Genomic DNA, 22,233 nt, shown 5'->3' with positions numbered 1-22,233 from the left:
CAACAGAGGGGATCGAGAACACCGATCCCTGCTTTTAACCTCCTACCTACGATCAATGGACATTGAGGCATGTAAAGGGTTCACAAAGAGAGACAGCTCCCTCTGTGATGTCATCAGCCCTCCGTGATGTATTCATGGAAGGGTAGGGGGGTTTGGGTTGCCATTCCATACACTGATGTCCAGGCCTGCCATGGCCTCTGATCACTATTGTTTGTGATAATGCATTATCCTCATAAACCCCCAACAGGTCATGTTTTCAGGATTTCCTCAGTATTGCACAGGTGATGTAATTATTGTTGGTGCCTCGGACATTGTCACAGGTGTTCTTATTATAGGATAATCAGAAAACATGACCTGTTGGGGGTCCCTGAGGACTGGAGCTGGGAAACACTGCCCTAGAGGGACATAAAAAAAAGATTAAAATAGTGTAAAAGAACCTGGCTATAAAAAAAATAAAATATCACTCAAAAAAAAACTTTTTGCGCAGTTTCCCCTGTTTGTATAAAAAGAAAAAAATTTTTTTAAAGTGTAAAGACCCCACATATTTTGTATCTGTAATGACCTGTACAATACATTGAACACACTATATATCCTGCATGGCAAGAACCATAAAAAGAGAAAATCCCCCAAAAAACCAAAGGCAAAATGCTTATTTTGTTAACTTTGCCTAAAAAAACAAACAAACCGTGCAATTAAAGCGATTTAAAAAAGCCGTATGCACCCAAAAATAGTAGTAATAAAACTACAATTTACCAATGCAAAAAGCATGTCTTTATACGGCCATGTCAACAAAAAAATTAAAAAGTTATGGCTTTCAAAGAATGAAGATGAAAAGCCCCAAAATATCATTGTATCCTTATGGCCAAAATAAGCCGTGTCACTAAGGGGTTAAGCATCTATTGCTTAAATGCTCCAAGCCCCCAGGCAAACCGGATCTAATGAAGAGAAGCGATGGATATTCAGATAGTGTTCCTGTAAGTATAATAAAAACTCAGAACTCCTCATATGGTTGAAATGTCTGTATTGTAAATCCAACATAAAATAGAATTTAGAACAATGTCCGTTAACCCTTTGCTTCCATGTACAAAACAAGATTTAGTATGTCAATCATAATCCACGGTTTTTCAGCTGTAGAGGATATGGTTCATCTAATCGGTTCTTCACTCTCCGAGCTCCAAGTCTTCCAGCTCCTGCAGAAGAGCATCCTCCTTCTGCATCTTCTCAAGCTGACAGAGGAACAGAAAGTTATAGAAAAATCACAACATCTTGGCTACAAATTAATATGCAGTTTTCGTGAAATAGAATAGAACGCGTTTACAACTGATAAAACCAAAATCAGAAGGGGAGATAATTAACCCCTTCATTCTCTGTGACGTACACGTATGTTACAGAGGTGGAGGTTGGGTATGAAGCAGGCTTGGGAGCATTCTCGATGGGTTCCAGCTGTGTGACACAACTGACAGAAGCCACAATCGCAGGTAACTCTAATCATGGCCATTTGACAGTTTACATGCCTGCTGACAGCAGGAGGGGAGGGAAGGGAGTCACTATCAGTCCCCTGGAGTTGGTGGTTGCTATGATAGCCATGGGCCTGGTGAAGGCTCCCAGGGCTCGAAGGAGTCCCATGACTCCAAAACAGGTCTGGTAAATTTGGGTATATTCATTGGTTCTTGCAAACTATTATGGATACCGGAGATCCATTCTAAAATCAAACACAGGCACTGAGGAGTTAAATGCATGCAAGCAGCAATAGACCTGGTGCGGTTTACAGACATCCCATAGCGCTGGGCAATCTGACTGCATCCAGGGCGCACATTCAACATCTACACGCATGCACCAGTGTCTGGGCATATAATAAGCAAGGCTGGCAAGTAGTAATTGTGCTGCAGTCGGCAGACATTTCAGCAGTACCGGCGGTTCTACCAAGAACGCTTTAGGCAACTCTCACGCATAGAGTTGACAAAATGCAGCAATTTTGATTGTGGCATTTTGCTGTGATTTTACCGCCATTTTTCGACACAGACTATTGCGTCCGACAGCAATTTTTAAAGCACCCCATCACTGTAATGGGTGATAAGGTGCGTTAAAAAGCATGAAAACGAAGCAAAATAGAGCCAACGGGGCTCGAATATGCCGTGTTTGCGCGCAGGTCTGCAAGGTCCCACTGAAATCAATGGGACTGTTGTACCAAACGCCACGGTAATCGCATTAAAAAGCGCATGTGGGAGAGTGGCCTCAATCTCTAACTGCACTACAATGCTGGAGTATTCTATACCCATATCAAGATAAAGAATGGCAACGTACAGACCATGGACGACGGCAAATATATCAAACACTGATGTGCTGCGTTTGTATATGTGGGTGGTGAGATCCAAAATATAAAAGAGTGCAACAGCGGTAACATTGAACTCAAGGATATCTATAAAGGCCAGAGCCAAAGGCGTAAATATTATGACTGCACAATCTCCTATTACAAACTGAGGTGGTGTATATACACACTGCAGTTGTATCAATGTTGGTATCTGCTTTTTGCTGCGAGAGGTCAGTGGCAAATATAAGTTTTATTGTTACGAATAGCTGTGTGTGTATAATTAATTACTATAATTATATTATATTATATATATATAGTGTCCCCGAAAATAAGACAGTGTCTTATATTAATTTTTGTTCAAAAAGGTTTAACTTTTTTACATGTATAGCTGCCTGGACACTATTTAAATTGAATTTTTTAATTAACTGTTAGCAGGGCTTAATTTTGGAGTAGGGCTTATATTTGAAGCATCCTCAAAAAGCCTGAAAAATCATTTTGCATCCTCAAAAATTCTGGAAAATCATGCTATGTGACTCAACTCAGAGTCAAACTTCAAAGTGTGTTTATTCTAAAACACTGCAGCGTATCAGAATAAAACATGTAATGGACAATAGCTGTCCTGTTTGTGCAGCATGAACCTGGTGACAGAATGCCTTTAGAGGGAACCTGTCACTTTAAAAAGGTTTTCCAAACTGCAGGTAGCAGGAGGAGCTGAGCAGGAATGATATATAGTTTTATGTGAAAAGATTCAGTATACCAGTGGTGGCGAACCTATGGCACGCAGAACCCTCCCTGCTGGCACGCGTCACCATCAGCCGCTCACCACATCAGTGAATGCCTGCAGGGGCCGCGGCTCCCCTGTCGGCATTCTCTCATCAGCGCGCTGCCATAAGTGCTGCTATCTGCGCTAATCCCGGCGCACACTGTGACATCAGTGTGCAGCCGGGATCCTCCTCCCCCGTCCCCCAACGTCTCCTACTTGGTTCCACGAGAGCGGGGGAGGAGGCATCCGGCAGCACACTGACATCAGTGTGCACCAGAGATCGGGCAGAAGAGGAGGGGTAAGTATGTGGGGGGACATTATCACCGCTGGGGGAGGGGGGGCATTATCACTGCTGGGGGACCGCTGGGGAGGGGGGCATTATCACTGCTGGGGGAGGGAGGGCATCATCACTGCTGGGGGGGCATTATTACTGCTAGCGTACCGCTGGGGCGGGGGTGGGGGGGCATTTTCACTGCTGGGGGAGGGAGGGCATCATCACTGCTGGGGGGGCATTATTACTGCTGGGGTACCGCTGGGGTGGGGGCATTATTACTGCTTGGGGACCGCTGGGGGGCGGGGCATTATCACTGCTGGGGGACCGCTGGGGGGGGGTGTCACTATTATTACTGCTGGGGGGCCGCTGGGGGGTGTCACTATTATTACTGCTGGGGTGTGCCACTATTATTACTGCTGGGCCCTGCTGGGGGGTGTCACTATTATTACTGCTGGGGGGTGTCACTAATATTACTGCTAGGGGGCCGCTAGGGGTGTCACTAATATTACTGCTGGGGGGCCGCTCTGGGGGGTGTCACTATTATTACTGCTGGGGGGCCGCTGGGGGAGAATCACTATTATACTGAGGGCCGCTGTGGGATGTCAATATTATTGCTGGGGGGGGGGGGGTGTCATTATCATCGCTGGGGGGTCACTATTACTGCTGTGGGGTGTCACTATTATCGCTGGGGTATGTTTACATGTGGTGGAAATGGGCAGGGCTATTTCAAAATAGACAGGGTGCAGACTAACTGCTTTTTGGATGCGGAAATGCTGCAGAATGTTCCACAGAAATTTCCGCTGAGGACATTCTGCAGTATTTCTGCATCCAAAAAGCAGTTAAAATCTGCACGCTGTCTATTTTGAAGCAGCCCAATACTCTTTAGCATGACGGGGGTAAAATCATACTTCGTGATAAGGCCCTGGGGTGTTGGCACTTTGTGGTAAATAAGCGGGTTTTGGGTTGCAGTTTGGGCACTAGGTCTCTAAAAGGTTCGCCATCACTGCAGTATACCATAACTTATTTCAGTTCTTTACATCTCTGCTCTTTCTGAGCCCAGGGGTCCAGTGGGCGGTCCTGTCAGTGATTGACAGCTACTTCTGTATACACAGTCTTACAGAAAACAAACAAAAGAAACAACCTACATAATGGCAGAGTTGCAGTTTGTCACCCAATCTCCCAATAAAAATGGAATAAAAAGTGATCAGAATATGTCATTGCACAGCCATGCTGCATTTAGGAGGATAGATTACCTGGTTCTTTTCCAATGTCTTGCCTGATGCTTGTAATTCTTTAAGTTGTTCAATAGCTTTCAGTTTCTGTAAAACAATATCTATGTTCAATGGTCAAAATACAGCAGTTTCGTAAGACCCCAATATCAAAGCACATGCCTGGCTGTGCAAAGGAAAAATAGTCTTGACAGAGAACATTGAGAGTTAGGCCTTGTTTACACGGGCGACAAAGTCGCGTTACTACAATGCTACAAATCGCCTGCTGTTCTATGGGTTCCTTCACACGTTTTGTAGCATGCAGCAACCTGACACAAAAACCTCATGGGTCCTGCGATATGCATGTGACTCGTGAGGTTTTCTAGCCCATGTTTCCTTATGGAGCCTTCCTCTCTGTTTTTGTGTGGTGTGATGCAACTTTGACAGTAGGAAATCCTACTGTCAAAGCCATAACCTAAGCCCTAGCTGCAGGAAAAAAATACACATAGATCACCTTAGAAGCTCTGTCAGCCCGGCCGCATCCTTTCCCCGGGTCCCGGCACTGATCTTCTTGTTCTCTTCTGGCTTGGGATTAACAAATCCCCGCCTCCTGGAAGCGCTGACTGTGATTGGCTGACGGTTAGCCAATCACAGGCATTCGAGTGCTGGCTCTGATTGGCTAAGCGTCTATTGACCCTTTCCAATCCACTGTCTGGCGTCTGAAGACATTCTGATTGAAGGCTGTACAGCTCAGATGTCGGGAGATGTCCGTCAGGGTATTCTTACTGTATATTACTGGCCGCTCTGCTGTCAGAGGGGGTTCTCCAGCATGTCCCATACCGCAGTATTGGCTCTAGCCAGCAGACAACGCCATTGGATAATGGCAGAAAGAGGAAGCCCCCTAGGAAACCCTGAATCCAAAATTGGATTGCAAAGGCTTAATCACAGCTAGTACTTCCAGGAGGCGGGAATTTTTCAATCCCCGGCCAGAAGAGAAAAAAAAACGTCAGTGCCGGGACCCGGGGAAAGGATGCGGCCGGGCTGACAGCGCTTCTAAGGTGATGTATGTGTATTTTTTTTTTTTTTTAATTTTCTTCAGCTACAGCTTATTTTCGGGGGAGGGCTTATATTTCAAGCCAATAAAATTTGGTATCATAGTAATTGAACTGAAGCACTCAGCCAATCACAATCAGAGCTTCCAACAGGTGGGGATTTTAAATCCCCGGCTGCCGATAGCTGAGAACTACAGAGCCGGGGACAGTGCCAGAAGTCGCGGCTGAGCCCGGCAGCTGAAGGGAGGTGAGTATGCTTGCTTTTTTTTTTTTAAACACTACTTTCCTTGGATTTTCACAAAAGGACTTATGTTTATAGCCCTTCCCTGAAACCCAATGACGGGGATGCCGGCAGCAGGATTCTCTACCGCAGCTGTCATGTGTGACAGCTGCGGTTGAGAATTGAAGAGTTCCTCTGCTGCATCTGCCACAGCTGTGGCAGATTTAGCAGCAGGGAATTCTTTTAACTAGCGGGATGAAGGAAACATTTGCCGCATGCAGCAGATGTGTTCTTCATGCCCGCGGGGGTCACGGCAGCGGCGAAGAGGTAAGTTTTTCTTTTTTACACTAAAAGGTTTCCTTTTTTTAGGGAAGGGCTTATATGTAAAACCCTTCCCTGAAAAAGAATGCAGCAGTGCCGGTAGACCGTTGTTTTTAATGGAGCCGCCGGCAGCAGCGGTTCCAAAAACACGCTCGTGTGAACCCACCCTTACTCTTTAGTATATGAGCTAAATGTGACCGTGATGTGTATTTTGGATACAGACACCTTCTAGGAAAATAGTGCTAATCTACTGCTAGATCTGGAAGTACAGCCATTAGGACAGCGGAGTACAAAAGTCTATAAGTCTATTAAGTCTATAGCACCAACTCAAGTATTAATCTGCAGTGAAGTTGGGTTGTGTTAGGTCAGTACTAAAATGTAGCTCAGTCTGCACTACAGTAGCGTAACTTGGCTTCCTATCTGAGCAGCATGTCCGCAACTCATCTTGTTCTAAGTAATACCTGAAAGCCATCAAGTGCATTTGTACTGAAACACACTGCAAGACGTCGTAGTGAATTATGCTACCAGTATCACATCGCCTCATGTTCTTATTGTTAATCAATGCTTTTTCTTGAAGAGGAAGGACAAGATGGACATGACATACATTAATGGGAAATGTCAGACTTGTGGAATCATCACTACTATATACTCACCTTTTTCAGGTTTTTAATCTTTTTATCAGTCTCAGGGTCTCCAGTTGTTACACTTGTTGGAGCAATGTTCTCGCCAAGCTGCAGTACCGACTCATCAGATGGGTCATCTGCTTTGGCCTCCTAGAAGAACAAATGACACCTTCCTTACACTCAATTCACATTCAGATTTTCCATACAAATGGAAGTGTATGTCTGAGAGAGAGAGAAAAAAAGGAATCCGAATATACACGGTACAGTATCCATCAATGCATATGGGGCAGACATCTGTCAAAAGCTTTTGGTTGTTTATTCCTGTATTGAAAAAAATGTAAGCTACACAACTTTTAAAGATACACATAGGATACTACAAAAAAACGTAAAATGTTAAGCGAGCAGATCTTTAGATGGTCGCCAACTGTATACCTACAAGTTCACTGCATCTCCTTATGGCAGTATACTTTTCTTGCCAAGCAACATCTAGGACAGGCCTGCACAACATACAGCCCACGGGTGACATGCGGCCCAGCAGAGTATTTCTGGTGGACTGTGGCATGACTATGACGCCAGGAGGCTAGTTGCCAGCTTCTTGACGCCACAGTCATCCCACAGTCCACCGCACAGTCATGTCACACTAGCTGCTGCTAGTAGTAAAGCCTAAACTTTACAGCTGGCAGCAGTAGCAGCTGGCATGACATGACTGTGCGGGGTAAAGGACCTTCAGTGAATGACAGTTATACAACCAGCCACATGACTACCACTCAAGTCAGGGAAGGTCCTGTAGCCCCTGGGAGCGGCGGTGCGGCAGAATCTTTCAGCCTGTCCTACAGTATTTGGCACTGTGTTTACACTGCAGTAAGTGCGCTGTGGGGTAAAAAATCTTATGCGATTCTGCTTAGGCTTTTTCTCCTAAGTACATATAGTGCAGCAGTGTGCATAGTTATAATTTTACTAAATACCTTGATACACATTCTGTGTCTAAGAGCCGGTTAAAATGGGAGCAGCGCATTTTCGCTGCATTTTTACACGAGTGAAAAACGCTCACATCCGTGTATTTCGCTCGCTGCAGCATATTCTGTGTGTGCAAATACACTGCATATTTGTGCACGGGAAAAAGAAAGCACAAGATTGCATTGATTTTGTGCATGAAGATGCAGCGAATACACAGGTTTCCAGCATATTTTGCACGTATTTACGCACGCCCATTGATTACAATAGCCTTCTACAGTGCATAATATGCACCAAGGGAAATGCTGCCTATGTTTCCCCGCAATCGCACATCCCATAAAAAAAATAAGCTCATATGAATGAACCCATTGAAATCAATGGGTTATATTCACTGCAAAGTGCAAGCGTAATACACTACACAAATACGCTTTGAATGAGCCCTACATAGCAGCATGAACCAACTCAGGTCCATGCTCATATCCACTCACTAGCTGCAGAGCCTTCTGGGGTTGGCAAAATAGTTTAATCATTAGGCTGTAGGTTTTTAGTGGCTAATGGTCCTTTCATATGGGACGAACTGTTGGGCAAACAATGCCCAGCAGCTTATCCCAGTGATGCTTGCTCCTGTGCCGTTAGACAGGAGCGAGTATTGTTGGCATCGCTCACAGTGCTGCTGGCATGGAGGCGAATCGGGCTGGGGATGGGAGGGTTCTCCAGCCCCCCACCTCCATTTACAGTAAGCAGTTGTTGAAAAATGAATGACTGCTGTTCATACTGAATGACACATCATTCAGTTTTCTGCCATTCAGTCGCTGCATGTTTTTACATGGAACAATCATCACGATTCTGAACGATCATCGTCCCGTGTAAAAGGGCCATTACGTACAAAGTGAGCCGCTATAAACCTATCGGCAGCCCCAAGACGTTCGCCATTTTAATTTTGTCCCTTACCTACTGCCAAGTTGTGCAGGCCTGATCTAGGAGAACATCAAAGAAGGTAGCGACTATCATGGCACGCATTAGTGTTGTGCGGCAACAGCTCTTCTGTGTGTGACTTGTCTTACTTCTATTGGTCCGGACATCTCCACAATGTAAAGACAAGCCCTGGAATACCTGCTTAGAAGCTTTCTTTGCTTCCCTCTTCTTTTGGTTCTTTAAAGCTGTTTTGGACATAGGCTTGTCAGTGCTTGAGGGCTTTGTGCTCTGCGGAGGTTCCTCTTCATGCTGAAATTTACATGAAAAATACCAAATGTAGTGACTAGTTCAAATTCCATGAAGACAAATAAATTGCATATATTTCTAGATTAACAACAATTGCTTATATGGCTTATTCTTACGGATATTCCAGGTCTATCTGTTTAAAATGTTAAAACCCTCATTTTCCGGGTCACGAGGCCCATACATTCAGATAAAAACCCACAAGGATTTGCAGAACATCTTGGGATATGTATAGGCATCTGTTCTTTTAGGCAAAAAGGAAATAAAGTTTCCCCGTTGGATCCTTCCCTTTTATATAGTGGATATTCCACAGCAAGAGCTACTCCTCTAGCATCGACTTATGTATCATAGGAATTGAGGTAAGAAGCAGCACATGTGAAAAAGACTTGTGTGTACTAATAGATCACAAACTGAACATGAGTCAGCAATGTGATGCAGCAGCTAAAAAGGCAAACACAATTCCGGGATGTATTAAGAGAAGCATAGAGTCTAGATCACGTGAGGTAATGCAGAACATCTCAAGACTGCATATTAGTAAGTTACCAATAACCTAATTTCCTACTCCCTTTAGTACTAATTATATATAAAGGTGGCCAATCCCTTCAATGTCAGCATGCAAAATAATCTAGTGTATTGAAACTTATAATCTGTATCTTTTGGTTGGTTTAGTGTAGTGAGGAGATTACTGTCAGCATTCCTGCTGGTCTAGTGGATTGGATGGTAATGCCCGAATCTCTGCCAGTCTGGGACAGTGTAAGGGTTAAACCTGGCATATCATGTTTCAGTGTGTCAACAGCAGAAAAAGATCCCCTTTTGCATTCCCTTATCCCAGCAACAATCAGCCTTCCATTACTTGCACCAAGTGCCATACATTGCTATGGTGCACAGAAAGTGAAATAATCTTCAGCTTCTGTTTGATTTGGCAAAAAAATTATTTTTCACATCGCAGTACAACTTTTATGGCAGTTTTCCAACAATAAGTAAATCACAGCTAATTATTTAAAGTGTAACTAAACGTTTGTGGATGACTTTTCAGAATAAGCCAAAAAGTGTGTGTACATGAGGAATAAAAGGACTTCTGGCCACTATAGGACTTGTATTTGGCTCTTTTTAACCATTTTTTCTCTTCTGTAGGCCCAATTTCCAATTATCAGTTTTCTTTAGCTCAGTTCCACAAGGGTGAACACTAGCTGCTATGTTGTCTCTGCACACATAAGGTGTATTCATCATTGCACTACAAGCATGCTCGGAGTGCAGAACACATGCTCTGGCTGTTCATCATTACTGGAGCACACGACACAGAGCATACTCAGACTGTGCTAGCTGTGCTCCATTCAAAAACAGGATTCAAAGCAGAGCATCAAAATGCCAGCGTGCAAAGGCTCTGATCCCCTTTATCCTGCACAGCAGTTGTACAGCATTGAATTGGATGCAGAAGCAGAACAAGCAGCACAGATGCACCACTTGGAAGCTATTTTTATGTCTGCCGATTTAAAAGCATGTATAGGCTGATGATAGAAGCATGTATAAGCTAAGGTATTATGTTGGATCACTGCAGATTTCATAACTTAATAAGGACTCATGCCCACGGCCAGGTCGGATTCCGACTGCAGCGGAACCAGACCCGAAGCGGGCCAGAGACCATATTACTCACCTGTCCGGATCCGCGGCGAGTGTCTTGGCCGGCGAGCATGCGCTGTGCAGGACATGACTCTGCTGATGATGACGCGGATCTGTGGCGACTTCAAAATTGACATTTTGGAATCACCACGAATCAGACGGCTTCCACTGACTGCAATGGAAGCCATCTGTGCGATTTTCCGCACAAATAGAGCATGCTGCGATTCTTCCCCGCAAGCGAAAAATTGCAGTTGATGTTCGCTCGTGGGAGTAGAAGAATCTTTTAACATAGCATGCTACGGATGGACATTGCTGTGGAATTCGCGGCGGGTGTCCGGTCGCAAAAATCCATCCGTGGGCATCGGGCATAAGTGAATGTTAATGTTCAGCTTGTCACTATTAATGTACAAATAATTCACGATAACTAGGTTACATCTGTTTCACACTTCCGGACATGGGTGTTCGGGTTGCTGGTGCTCGATTTGTTCATCATTGCATCTGCTGGAGCGTGAGCACTCCAGGAGGTCACATGATTCACTCTAAGATGCCACGGATTACTCTGGGAGTAATCCAAGAGTGTAATGATAAATATACCTATAGAGAAGAGGAGATCCTGCTGCCCCATTTCTTTGTCGCATACCCTCAAAAGCAGCAGCACCACAAAGGACATAGAGAAGTCAATCCAGCACTGTTGCCAAAATAAAAAAACACTTACTAGAAGCTGCAGCATTGCTTCTGTGCCTCTGTCTCCGTCCAGCAGTGCCCTTCTCTTTCTCCCTCCTCCTGTGCATAGACGTCTATGGGCTGCAGCTGTAATCTAATCTCTCTGTGCAAGGACTTCTGTGTACAGACCTTACCAGAACAGTCAGAGTGAGTGATCACTGCTGATGTCGAGGATGGGGAGAAGTGGCTTTTAAGTGGAGAAAGGGCATTTCTTTGCCATAAACTATATTACAAAACTTTAGTTACTCTTCAAAGATTGTGTCTACTGTACCCGGCTAGATATGTTGTAACATTAGAAATACATTCTTCTCTGGTTTCTATGTGAACTTTGAACTGTGATCAATTAGAACAAGGGTTACTTACCAGTTTATAACTAGTCACTGGCTTATTCCTCAGAGCGGGTGGCCTATAAGCTTGGGCTGGTTTGTTCTCCTCAGCTGGAATCTCCCCTGGCACAGGCTGGTAAATAATGGGTTTTGCAGGAAAGACTCCATTTACGAATGGTTGCCAGCACACCTGCCACAGTTCTGTGTTGTTCGGCACATCATATTTATATAATATAGAGCCAGTGTAGTGCCAAATCTTATATCCGTTGCCAACTCGTAATCTTGGGGAACAAGTAGCAGTAACAATATGCTCCCCATTAGGGCACCAGGAGAAGAACGTGGCGTCGGAAGCTGTTGGTTTTGAAATAAGTTTATAATTTTTCATATCCCACACCTCCATTTGTCCTCTTAAGTTCCCAAAACCAGCCAGAACCAGAATATGTCCTTGAGGGCTGTAGAAAGCAGCATTCCGAGGGCCGGTACCAAAATCAAATATGGGATCACATTTTAGATTGAAAATTGTGGCTTTGGCAGGCATGAACCCATAGACCACACAGAACTCTGTTGCGTTTTTGTTCCAGACGACATCATAGATTGGACCATTTTTTGCTTGAAGAAAGGAGCATTTCAGAAAAAATAAATAAATAAAATACAATATTACTTAATTATGCAATCAATTACATGTGTATATATAGCAAGAACCAGAAATGTTCCCTACTACTGCAGGCCCACCGTCCCTGTGAGGCAAGTGTATAAACTCGTTTTTCCGCCAAGTATAATATGTTACATCTTGACTACAAATAAGTGCTTCGGCACATTATTGCTGAGACTCAGACCCTGTAAACCGGTATATGGGCAGCTGATCACTGACAGCTCTATGGGGATGAAGGATTATATTAATGATAGTTTGTCCCCAAATCCAAATCAGTCTGTGTAATGGCCCAATAGATTAGCTCCAATCTCAGTGATCGCAGCTAGTCTACGAGAGCCAACTACTGTCCCCAGCTCCCCAAGGAGAGTCAACTACAGACGAAGAGGCACAGTGCTCAGATGAACAGTTCTGTCCCTTCACTGGGGTCTCAGCACCTGGAAATCCACCAATCAAAACTTCCAACGTGTCAAAAGTTTTATAAAACAGTAGTTTTAACTTTTTGAACAGTTATTAGTGCTATTAGTCCCTTAATTTGAAGCACAAATTTGCTAACAGCTGTAGTCCCAATAGAACCGGTCACTCTGACATTCTGCAGATAAGACTTTTTGGATCATTTGGTAATACCGTATATGTACTTAGTGACAAAAACGGTCCTGCAGCATGACAGGGTGATCGAGGTAAAAGTCTGCTACCACCTAAACATGGAAGACGACGTTTTGTATGTGGTGTCACTCTTATGTGTCATCCAACATTAAGGAGGACTAATTGACATAGTTAGAAAAAAAATGCTAGTGTTGACAATAGCTACTAATCCGATTACAGCCTTTGTTTTTAACCCCTTAAGGACCAGGGTGTTTTGTACCTTAAGGACCCGACACTTTTTTGGAATTTTACCCATGTGGTGGTTTTATTGCCCTTTTTTTGTTCAGGTACCAAAATTATTTTTGCTGCATTTTTTCCCCTGACATATATGGATATTTTTTATATCCTCTTTCACGGCCTTTTTTTTACCTGTTTTATTAGGGGCAAGAAGCTAAGAAAAAGGGTTTGCTTTTTAATTGATAGTCATTTTTAAAATTAGTATATTTACGTTCAAATAAAGTGCGGGAAGAGGTTCTTCAGTTTGTTTTGGATGTTTTGATATATAATTTGTAAAGTTTTGTATTACAGGGCGCATACGGTGAAGGTTTTCGTGGTCATCGGCGGTGGGTCATTTTCTTTTTTATGTGTATAGGTAAAGTCCCCATGTGCAAGCACCAAGTCATGACCGACTCCAAGGGTGACATCACATCATGACGTTTTCTTAGCAGACTGTTTTTGTGGGGTGGTTTGCCATTGCCTTCCCCAGTAAGCTGGGTACTCATTTTACCGACCTCGGAAGGATGGAAGTCAACCTTGAGCCAGCTACCTGAAACACGCGGGAATTAAACCCGCAACCTTCAGGTCGTGAGCAAGATCTTAGGAGTGCATTTCTGCTAACACTGTGCCACACAAGGTTTTATTTTATGTGAATATGTATATATTTACTTTATTTAGTAAAAAAAATTTTATACATTTTTTTTTATCATACAGTGATGTTCTAGCGGGATGTGAGATTCTATACTTACGTAATTGTACAACGGCACTTTCTCCATTTACCGCAATGTAATGCAGGGTCTGCTCCCCATAATATGAGGCTCCTGTTTTGTCCACATCAGTGCTGGCAGTCACAAGTACGGCAGTGGCTGTTATAAAACAGAAAGTAACGACATCTTTTAAGTGGAGGATACATAAAAGCAATGAAGGTGGAGATCGCAGGCAAAGAAGAAGCGCCGTTTCCTTACCATCTCTCTAACCTAAAACATTCTGCATCATTTATCAATTCAAATCAACCAGAAATCTGAAGAATATATCAATTACATTTAACAAGATGGAACCTCCTAATGTCCATAAAGAAATGTGAAGCTATGTAACAAGGATACCGAATTTCAGCAGTACATGGACATCAGCCATCAGGATAGGATGTACATACAGCAATCACACATCCTAACATCACCCATATCCTTAAAAAGAGCCACTCCAGCTAAAAATGGAGCCACTCTGGGCATGTCTGGGTTGTCAGGGCCGTGAAGACTTCTTGCAAACTGCTTACAATGATATAAACAATATAGTAGTAAATTACCAACTTTATAAGTCTAGTTAACCCCTGGCTTAACAGAGGAGTTACATTTATTGCACCGTCCACAAATATGACGCCTCCAGGACAAGTATGTCGGCTTTATACTTCAATGTTTATATGCCACAGAGGGGAGCAAAGAAATAGACGATGGAAGAGATAATAACACAGGTAAAAAGATAGTTATCATAGTCAGTGGCGTAACTAAAGGCTCAGGGGTCCAGGAGCAAAAGTTCAGCTTGCCCCCCTCCGCACCTGTACCCGTACCTAAACCGCGCAGTATACAACTGCAAAGGGAATTTAAATACATCATCTAGCCCCTTGGCACAAGCTTTCCAAACATGACTCATTTCCTGCACTATGTGAATATTTGTTTGGCACCCCTTAGGCCACTCTTACACAAGCATATGATTACCACGTATAAGGTGCTTGCTGTAAAATGCAGGTAATCAAAAACATTGCCATACGTAGTTCCGCTCACATTTGCGTGTAGGAATTGCATAAAATGTTGCATGTTCTATTTTGCAGCATATTACACGCGAGAGCCCATTGTTCTCTATCGGCGTGCAAGCAATGCCCCCCCCACCCCTTCCATACACAAAAAAAAACAACTGGTGGACTGAGCATGACAGTGTGTGAGATATGCTCTCATGCGCAGTACAATTTTGCTGTCATATGTGGCAGTAGGGCAGGTCCCCGGCGGCTCCACAGCGGTAAAATACTGCGTGACCCACAAAGCCTGTGAGCCCGGCCGTAGGCTGTGTTCATGTATTCATGTTTTTGTTTTGTTTGAATGTTGGAGTTCCGTCACAGATGCGGCTCAAAATACTGGGAGAAAAAGTGCTGCATGCAGCTCTCTTGCTTCCGTCCAAAATCTGGGCAGCTGTGTGAAAAGCGGGCGGGCCGCATTATAGTCAATAGGGTCTGTCCGACACTGTTCGCTTCTGTCCAGAGACAGAGACGTTCGGACGTGGTGATTCCCCTTTCCTGATCTCCAAACAGAGCATAAAAGCGGAATCCCCACTGCAGGTCTGAAACCACTATAACCTGGGTATCTACTATATATAATGATATATGTACAGCTGGTATAACCTGGGTATCTACTATATATAATGATATATGTACAGCTGGTATAACCTGGGTATCTACTATATATAATGATATATGTACAGCTGGTATAACCTGGGTATCTACTATATATAATGATATATGTACAGCTGGTATAACCTGGGTATCTACTATATATAATGATATATGTACAGCTGGTATAACCTGGGTATCTACTATATATAATGATATATGTACAGCTGGTATAACCTGGGTATCTACTATATATAATGATATATGTACAGCTGGTATAACCTGGGTATCTACTATATATAATTATATATGTACAGCTGGTATAACCTGGGTATCTACTATATATAATTATATATGTACAGCTGGTATAACCTGGGTATCTACTATATATAATTATATATTTTTACAGCTGGTATAACTTACCCCAGTGATACATACAAGATTACATGCGGTACATACCTCGTTGTACCGTATAGCCCGTGGACTACAGTCTCTTCTTCACCATCACTAACTTAGGGACTGGGTCACAATTACAACCCCTGTAGGTACACCACTGATCACAGTATAATGCACAGGTTTGATAAACGACGCAAACATTGCTATAGGATATTTGTATTTAACCCATTGTTAACATCCACAGGGCTCGAGGTTAGTGATGTCAGATATTAACAACAATCAGAGCACAGTCAGCAATGTCTCCATCATTACCTTTTGAATTCCACAGCATTGTCACTCTATCAGCCTTGAAGAAACTTTTATTAGCAAGGGCAGAATGAGGGCCAGTGAAATTGGGATACTGGTACAATCTCACAAATGAGGGGGCACCTTTACTTCCAGGAACATATACTGCTACCTAGGGGAAAAAAACAGTGCTAGATGTTAAATGAACCAGAGTAAATTTATTTCATGAAGTGACAGCATATTGCTAGGATATACCCATCACCTTATGAAAAGGTGAGGTCAGACATCTGGGACCCCCACCAATCCTGAGAATAGAAGGGTACAGTGACAAACCTTCCTTGTACAGCACTGCCCACATACCTGTTGTGTAGGGGTAATGCTCTACAGTTCCACTCAAATGAATGGGACTGGCTGCAGTTTTCTAATCCGCCAAGTAGTGCTGTGCAGGGAAGGATTGTGAACAGACCACAGCACTGAATAAGCACTGCACCCTTCTATTCTCAAGATTGGTGGTGATCCTAGAGATTGGAACCCCACTGATCCTTAAAGGGGTATTCCAGTTATAAGTCATTTTTTTCAAGTTTTCACCTATCAGCTGGATGAGTGAAAAGTGATAGATCCGCGGGGGACCGACATCTGGGACTATCACTGATCCAAAGAATGGGGGACCCGTTGATGATGCAGGCTCCATTTATTTCTATGGGGCAGACAGATAGCTGATCTCAGCTGTGTCTGCACCACTAAGAGGAATAGAGCCACTGCTGTGCATATCCAACCAGTGGCTCCATCCCCCACTACACCACAGAAATGGGAGCCGGCATCTTCAACTGTGAAATAGAGGAGACACGGGACCCCTATTCTTTAAATCAGTGGGGGTGCCAGCCAGAAGTCCCCCATTGATATGCTTCAAGCCCAGTGTCCCTTAGTTTTCTGATGATGGAGTCTCTCATCAATCAAACATTAAAGAACTATCCTAAGGATAAAGGTACGCATACATGGGATGCCCAAAAGCCATCCCAGCGACTATCACTCCTTGCTCTTAAACAGGAGCGATAGTTGTTCTGTGAACGAAGGTGGAGCAGGCCAAAGACCTCTTCCGGCGCCCATCTCCATTCACTGTAAGCAGGGGTTCATAGACTGAGCGACTCCTGTTTACATGGGCCAAAAGTCACTTGGTTTTTAGTCCTGCTAAAAACCAAATGACTCAGAAAGTGAGCGATTGGTCTTAACCCTTTCCAATCCAATGTCGGGCCTGCCCCGACATAATCATTTCCCTCCACAGCTCCAATGTCGGGGCAGGCCCGACACTGCAGTGCAGGAGTGCATCTGCACCCGATCGGCAGACACATCGGGTGCAGATACACTTGTGCACTGGTCCCCATCGAGGACCCCCTAGGAGAAGGCAGAAAGGGTTTTTAACCCTTTCTGCCTTCTCCTTTACACATTACATAGCACTCAATTAGCGCTATGTAATGCATAGAGATTCCGGCCGGCCGGCGATCATGTGACCGCCGGTGTTACCTGACCCCCGGCGGTCACATGAACTCCGAGCCGGGAGCCTGCACTGTGGGACCTGCTTACCTGACTGGCGTCTTGCGCATTCTCCTTCTGTCTCCCAGCCCGGCGATCATGTGACCGCCAGGTGCCACCTGAGCCCAGCGGTCACATGATCGCCGAGGCGGGAGGCAGAAGGAGAATGCGGAAGACGCCTGACAGGTAAGCAGGTCCCTCCACGGTGCAGTGAGCACCTGCACCCTCCTGAACTCTGTCAGTTCAGGAGGGTGCAGGGAAAATGTATTTTTTCTCACCCATTTTCCCCAGCTCCAATTTATTTGGAGCTGGGGAGAATGGGTGAGAAAAAATAAATGGATTGGAAAGGGTTAAAACATACATTGCACTTTTATTTCCATTCAGGAGTTCTACTTTCTAAAAGAAGAAAAATCCAAATTAAAAGCCACCTAACACCTTATAACAATTTTATACGCAGAATGTTAGCTCAATTGGTTGCTTACAGAGTAGAGAGTTCTAGAACATGATGAAGCATACCTTGCAGGGATGTTCTCCAGGCGACAACTCAAAGTTGCTGACTTTCTGTAAGTGCAATTTATTAGCAATGGTATCTGGCAAAAATAGAAAATACAGAAATTAATGCATTGAAGGAATACAATCTGCTCCTCATTGGACAATGCAGTGTTAGCTAGAAAGATCATCTTGTAGAATATTACACTATATAAGGGTGATTATTATTCTTAAAAAGTAGCAGCAAATAGTTTTTCTGTAATACAATTTTCATGAATCTCTCCCATTACATAAGGTATTAGCTGCCTGCTGCAAACAATGCCGACAACTGTAGTCCTAGGCCTCCCTTTTCAACACTGCATTTACTGCGGTTTCAGCAGAGCTGACATGCGTTTTGTCAGCACAGCTGAAAGCGCTGCCAAAGAAGCTGAATGCCAAAACTGTTTGAGGGAGGCCTTATACTCACCTAGCAGGCGCCGTCCGGGTCCCCCCCTCTGTTTTCTGTGACCCTGAAGGCTTCCGGGCACTTGTCATTGCTCACAGAGCTTCTCTTAATGGTAACTGGATTTGAGAACATCGCCTCCAGCAAGAGATTGCCCTGATTGTCTGAGCCACGTACTCAGCCAATGAGAGCCAGCGCTCAATGCACCAGTCACAGCCATTCATTTAATGGCTGTGATTGGTGCATTGAGCGATGGCTCTGATTGGCTGAGCCAGCACTCGATGAACCAGTCAGAGCAATCTCTTGCTGGAGGCATGGTCTTTAAACCCAGTTACTATCAAGAGATGCTCTGTCAGCAATGACAAGTGCCCGGAAGCCTGCAGGGACACACGGAAAACAGAGGGAGGGACCCGGACGGCGCTTGTTAGGTGAGTATTGCTTTTTTTCACGTAGTGTAGCTTTTGAGGTAGGGCTTATATTCCAAGTCAGACAGAGCCGTCTGCTTATGGAGGAAATATAGTAAGCACACAAAATCACTAGATTCTGATACATGAGACTCATTTTGCATAAACAACAGAACATTAGCATATAGTTTTAGAATGTGATGGTTTTGTACCCTCTGTTAGATAGTAATAAGGTAATCTTTAAACTAAGGATGGGGCTACTTTATACAGGTCAGGCCGTTACCATACCAAAATTGTTGGTTTCAAAGAAGTGCACTTCGTTATTTACATTCCTTGCACAAATCTTCTCATCATCCGACCAGTGAGGACGCCTAGAGCAGATAAAAAAAATTAAGATCAGTGAAGCTTACCTCTTCTCATCAACTACAGTAGCTGTATAGAGAATCACAGGGGCAGAAATATGTCTATGTAGTAGGAATTCAAGCCCTTCACAGATATAGACAAACTAAAATATAACTTTTATTTATACCTCCATAAAATTAAGACATGGGCTAACAAACAAACAAAAAACGTAAGGACTCAGGGACAGATTTCGTGTAAATCAGGGTAGGTCAAGAAGATATGTTAGGGACCCAATAGACAATTGACCAATCTCTGATTATGATCCTGTAAGGACAATATTGTAACTGGGTCTATTGTACTATCCAATAGCCCAGAGTGTTAGATATAACTGGCATGAGATGTGATGGAACAACAGAAATTTAGCAGCTCAACGCGTTTCCCCACTGTGATTACCAGTAGTCCATCAGGAGCCAGGTATTGCCCAAGGTATGTATGGACGAAACAAGAAAAGTTAATTTGCCAGTAATACGTCAGGGGCAGGTAGTTATTGCCCCAATTAGAAAATCAAAAAAATAGTAGAGCCTGTGATTCTGTTGGTGAGTCAAGGCATATGAGTCACCATCAGAGTCACAGGCTCTACTACTTTTTTGATTTGTTTTGGTTCGGTATCACAGCACTCTGATGCTATATGAGGGATAGTACTTTTCTTTAGGCAGCAATTCAACCATTTACGCTTGAATTAGTTCTTATATGTAGTGCACCTTACACTATATTAGCGCAATGCAATATCAGAAGGACATCAATATCCTTTATGCATTGCATTAAGAGTTTGCTGCAAACGCTCTAGATACCTTACCACAAAGGTGACAGGGGCATCTTATTATTTCTGCCCAGATCTAATTACAGGATCATAATCAGAGATAGGTCAATTGTCTATTGGGTCCCTAACATATCTTCTTGACCTACCCTGATTTACACGAAATCTGTCCCTGAGTCCTTACGTTTTTTGTTTGTTTGTTAGCCCATGTCTTAATTTTATGGAGACAGTAGCTGTATACATTAGAATAAAAAATACATACAGTGCTGTGTATATGTTTTAGGCAGGTGTGGAAATAATGCTGCAAAATAAGGATTTTTCTAAAAAACAAAAACAACATCTGATTGACTCCACATTTATTCTGCAGCAGAACAAAAAAAACCAAACCAATGTCATTAAAGGGGTTGTCCCGCGAAACAAAGTTGGGGTATACACTTCTGTATGGCCATATTAATGCACTTTGTAATATACATCGTGCATTAATTATGAGCCATACAGAAGTTATTCACTTACCTGTTCCGTTGCTAGCGTCCCCGTCTCCATGGTGCCGTCTAATTTTCAGCGTCTAATCGCCCGATTAGACGCGCTTGCGCAGTCCGGTCTTCTCCGTGTTGAATGGGGCTGCTCGTGCTGGAGAGCGCTCCTCGTAGCTCCGCCCCGTCACGTGTGCCGATTCCAGCCAATCAGGAGGCTGGAATCGGCAATGGACCGCACAGAAGACCTGCGGTCCACCGAGGGTGAAGATCCCGGCGGCCATCTTCGCAAGGTAAGTAAGAAGTCACCGGAGCGCGGGGATTCGGGTAAGTACTATCCGGTTTTTATTTTAACCCCTGCATCGGGTTTGTCTCGCGCCGAACGGGGGGGCTATTGAAAAAAAACAAAACCCGTTTCGGCGCAGGACAACCCCTTTAACCTCTTAAGGCCTCATGTCCATGGGCAAAATTGAATTGTGGAAAATAAGCCACAGTTCAATATGCCCATGGACATTCATTGGACATTGGAAGATAATTAAATACCTGCAGATGTATTTGTATCCTGGTGTGCGAATCACATGGGTGGGAAATCGCAGCATGCTCCATTTTCTGCGGTTTCCCGCACTGAAGTCGATGGAAGCCGTTCGATCCACAGCGCAGATGCAAGTGACACTGTGGCTGTGCCGTGGATCCGCGGGAAAGCAGGCGCGTGGCACACCGCCAGTGCGCCTGGATGCATCCTTCATGCAGAAGAAAGAAGATCTGGCCGCAATGGTGGAGATCTACAACGCGTCTGGACAGGTGAGAAAATGTCTTTTTTGACCTCATGGATGCGGACACGGCTGGGAACTGCTGCAAGATTCTGCACTGGGAATCCATAAGTGCCCGTGGACATGAGGCCTAAGGACCAAGCGCAGTAAAAATGCGGCGCTTGGTCCTGGGCTTTAATCCCACCTGATAGCAGATGTACGGCGCAGGATGAAAGTCTCTGCTTCTGCAATCAATCATGAGCAGGTCAGGTTGTCAGCTGTTGATCACAGCTGAGAACCCAAAGGAGAAAGGAGAAGCGGTTTTTAACGGGTTCTGCCTTCTCCTTTCCCAGGTACATAGCTCTCAATGAACACTATGTACTAAGAAGTGAAAGCGGTAGTATAACTTCCACTATGTGACTGCCAGAAGTTCCCTGGCACAGCAGAGCTACACGGTCCTAGCAGATCGTGACCAGCTCTGTTAATGACTGATGTCACTACAGGGGATGTTTTTCCCTATAACTGGGGCTCCTATGGATGCCTCAGCTACAGTAGAAAAATGTGTAATTAAAAAAAAGACCTGTCAATGTCCCCCAGAGGTCTTACAGGACATCATGGGAATCATAAATGTTTAAAAAAAATTGTTACCGATCCACCTTACCTCTTTCTCCCCAGGAGAAAACAAAAGATACATATGCTCGGCGGTGAAGGCGGGGGCAGACCTCTGTTGTCGGTCTCCCCTCTCCTCCACCTAGATTAGGCAGCTCAAAGCTGCATCTACGGATAGCGTATTCCACTTTATTTTA

The 22,233-nt window shown here is 44.1% G+C and overlaps 1 protein-coding gene across 1 annotated transcript in view; it reads right to left on the bottom strand.

Moving 5' to 3' along the window:
* Positions 1-1,004: 1,004 nt before the first annotated feature.
* Positions 1,005-22,233, bottom strand: part of EIF2A (eukaryotic translation initiation factor 2A) — a 44,606-nt gene continuing 23,377 nt past the window's right edge. The window contains exons 6-14 of the mRNA XM_066599683.1: positions 19,335-19,417; positions 18,228-18,301; positions 16,209-16,353; positions 13,873-13,989; positions 11,651-12,222; positions 8,840-8,950; positions 6,803-6,922; positions 4,602-4,667; positions 1,005-1,226 (exon numbers count right to left, since the gene is read on the bottom strand). Coding sequence (XP_066455780.1) covers positions 1,161-1,226; positions 4,602-4,667; positions 6,803-6,922; positions 8,840-8,950; positions 11,651-12,222; positions 13,873-13,989; positions 16,209-16,353; positions 18,228-18,301; positions 19,335-19,417 — 1,354 coding nt within the window. The 3' untranslated portion in view covers positions 1,005-1,160. The remainder of the gene's footprint in view (positions 1,227-4,601; positions 4,668-6,802; positions 6,923-8,839; positions 8,951-11,650; positions 12,223-13,872; positions 13,990-16,208; positions 16,354-18,227; positions 18,302-19,334; positions 19,418-22,233) is intronic.

The sequence above is a fragment of the Eleutherodactylus coqui genome, chromosome 1 (genome assembly GCF_035609145.1).
Source record: "Eleutherodactylus coqui strain aEleCoq1 chromosome 1, aEleCoq1.hap1, whole genome shotgun sequence".
Classification (NCBI taxonomy): Eukaryota; Metazoa; Chordata; class Amphibia; order Anura; family Eleutherodactylidae; genus Eleutherodactylus; species Eleutherodactylus coqui.
This window is presented reverse-complemented; position numbering and strand designations above follow the sequence as displayed.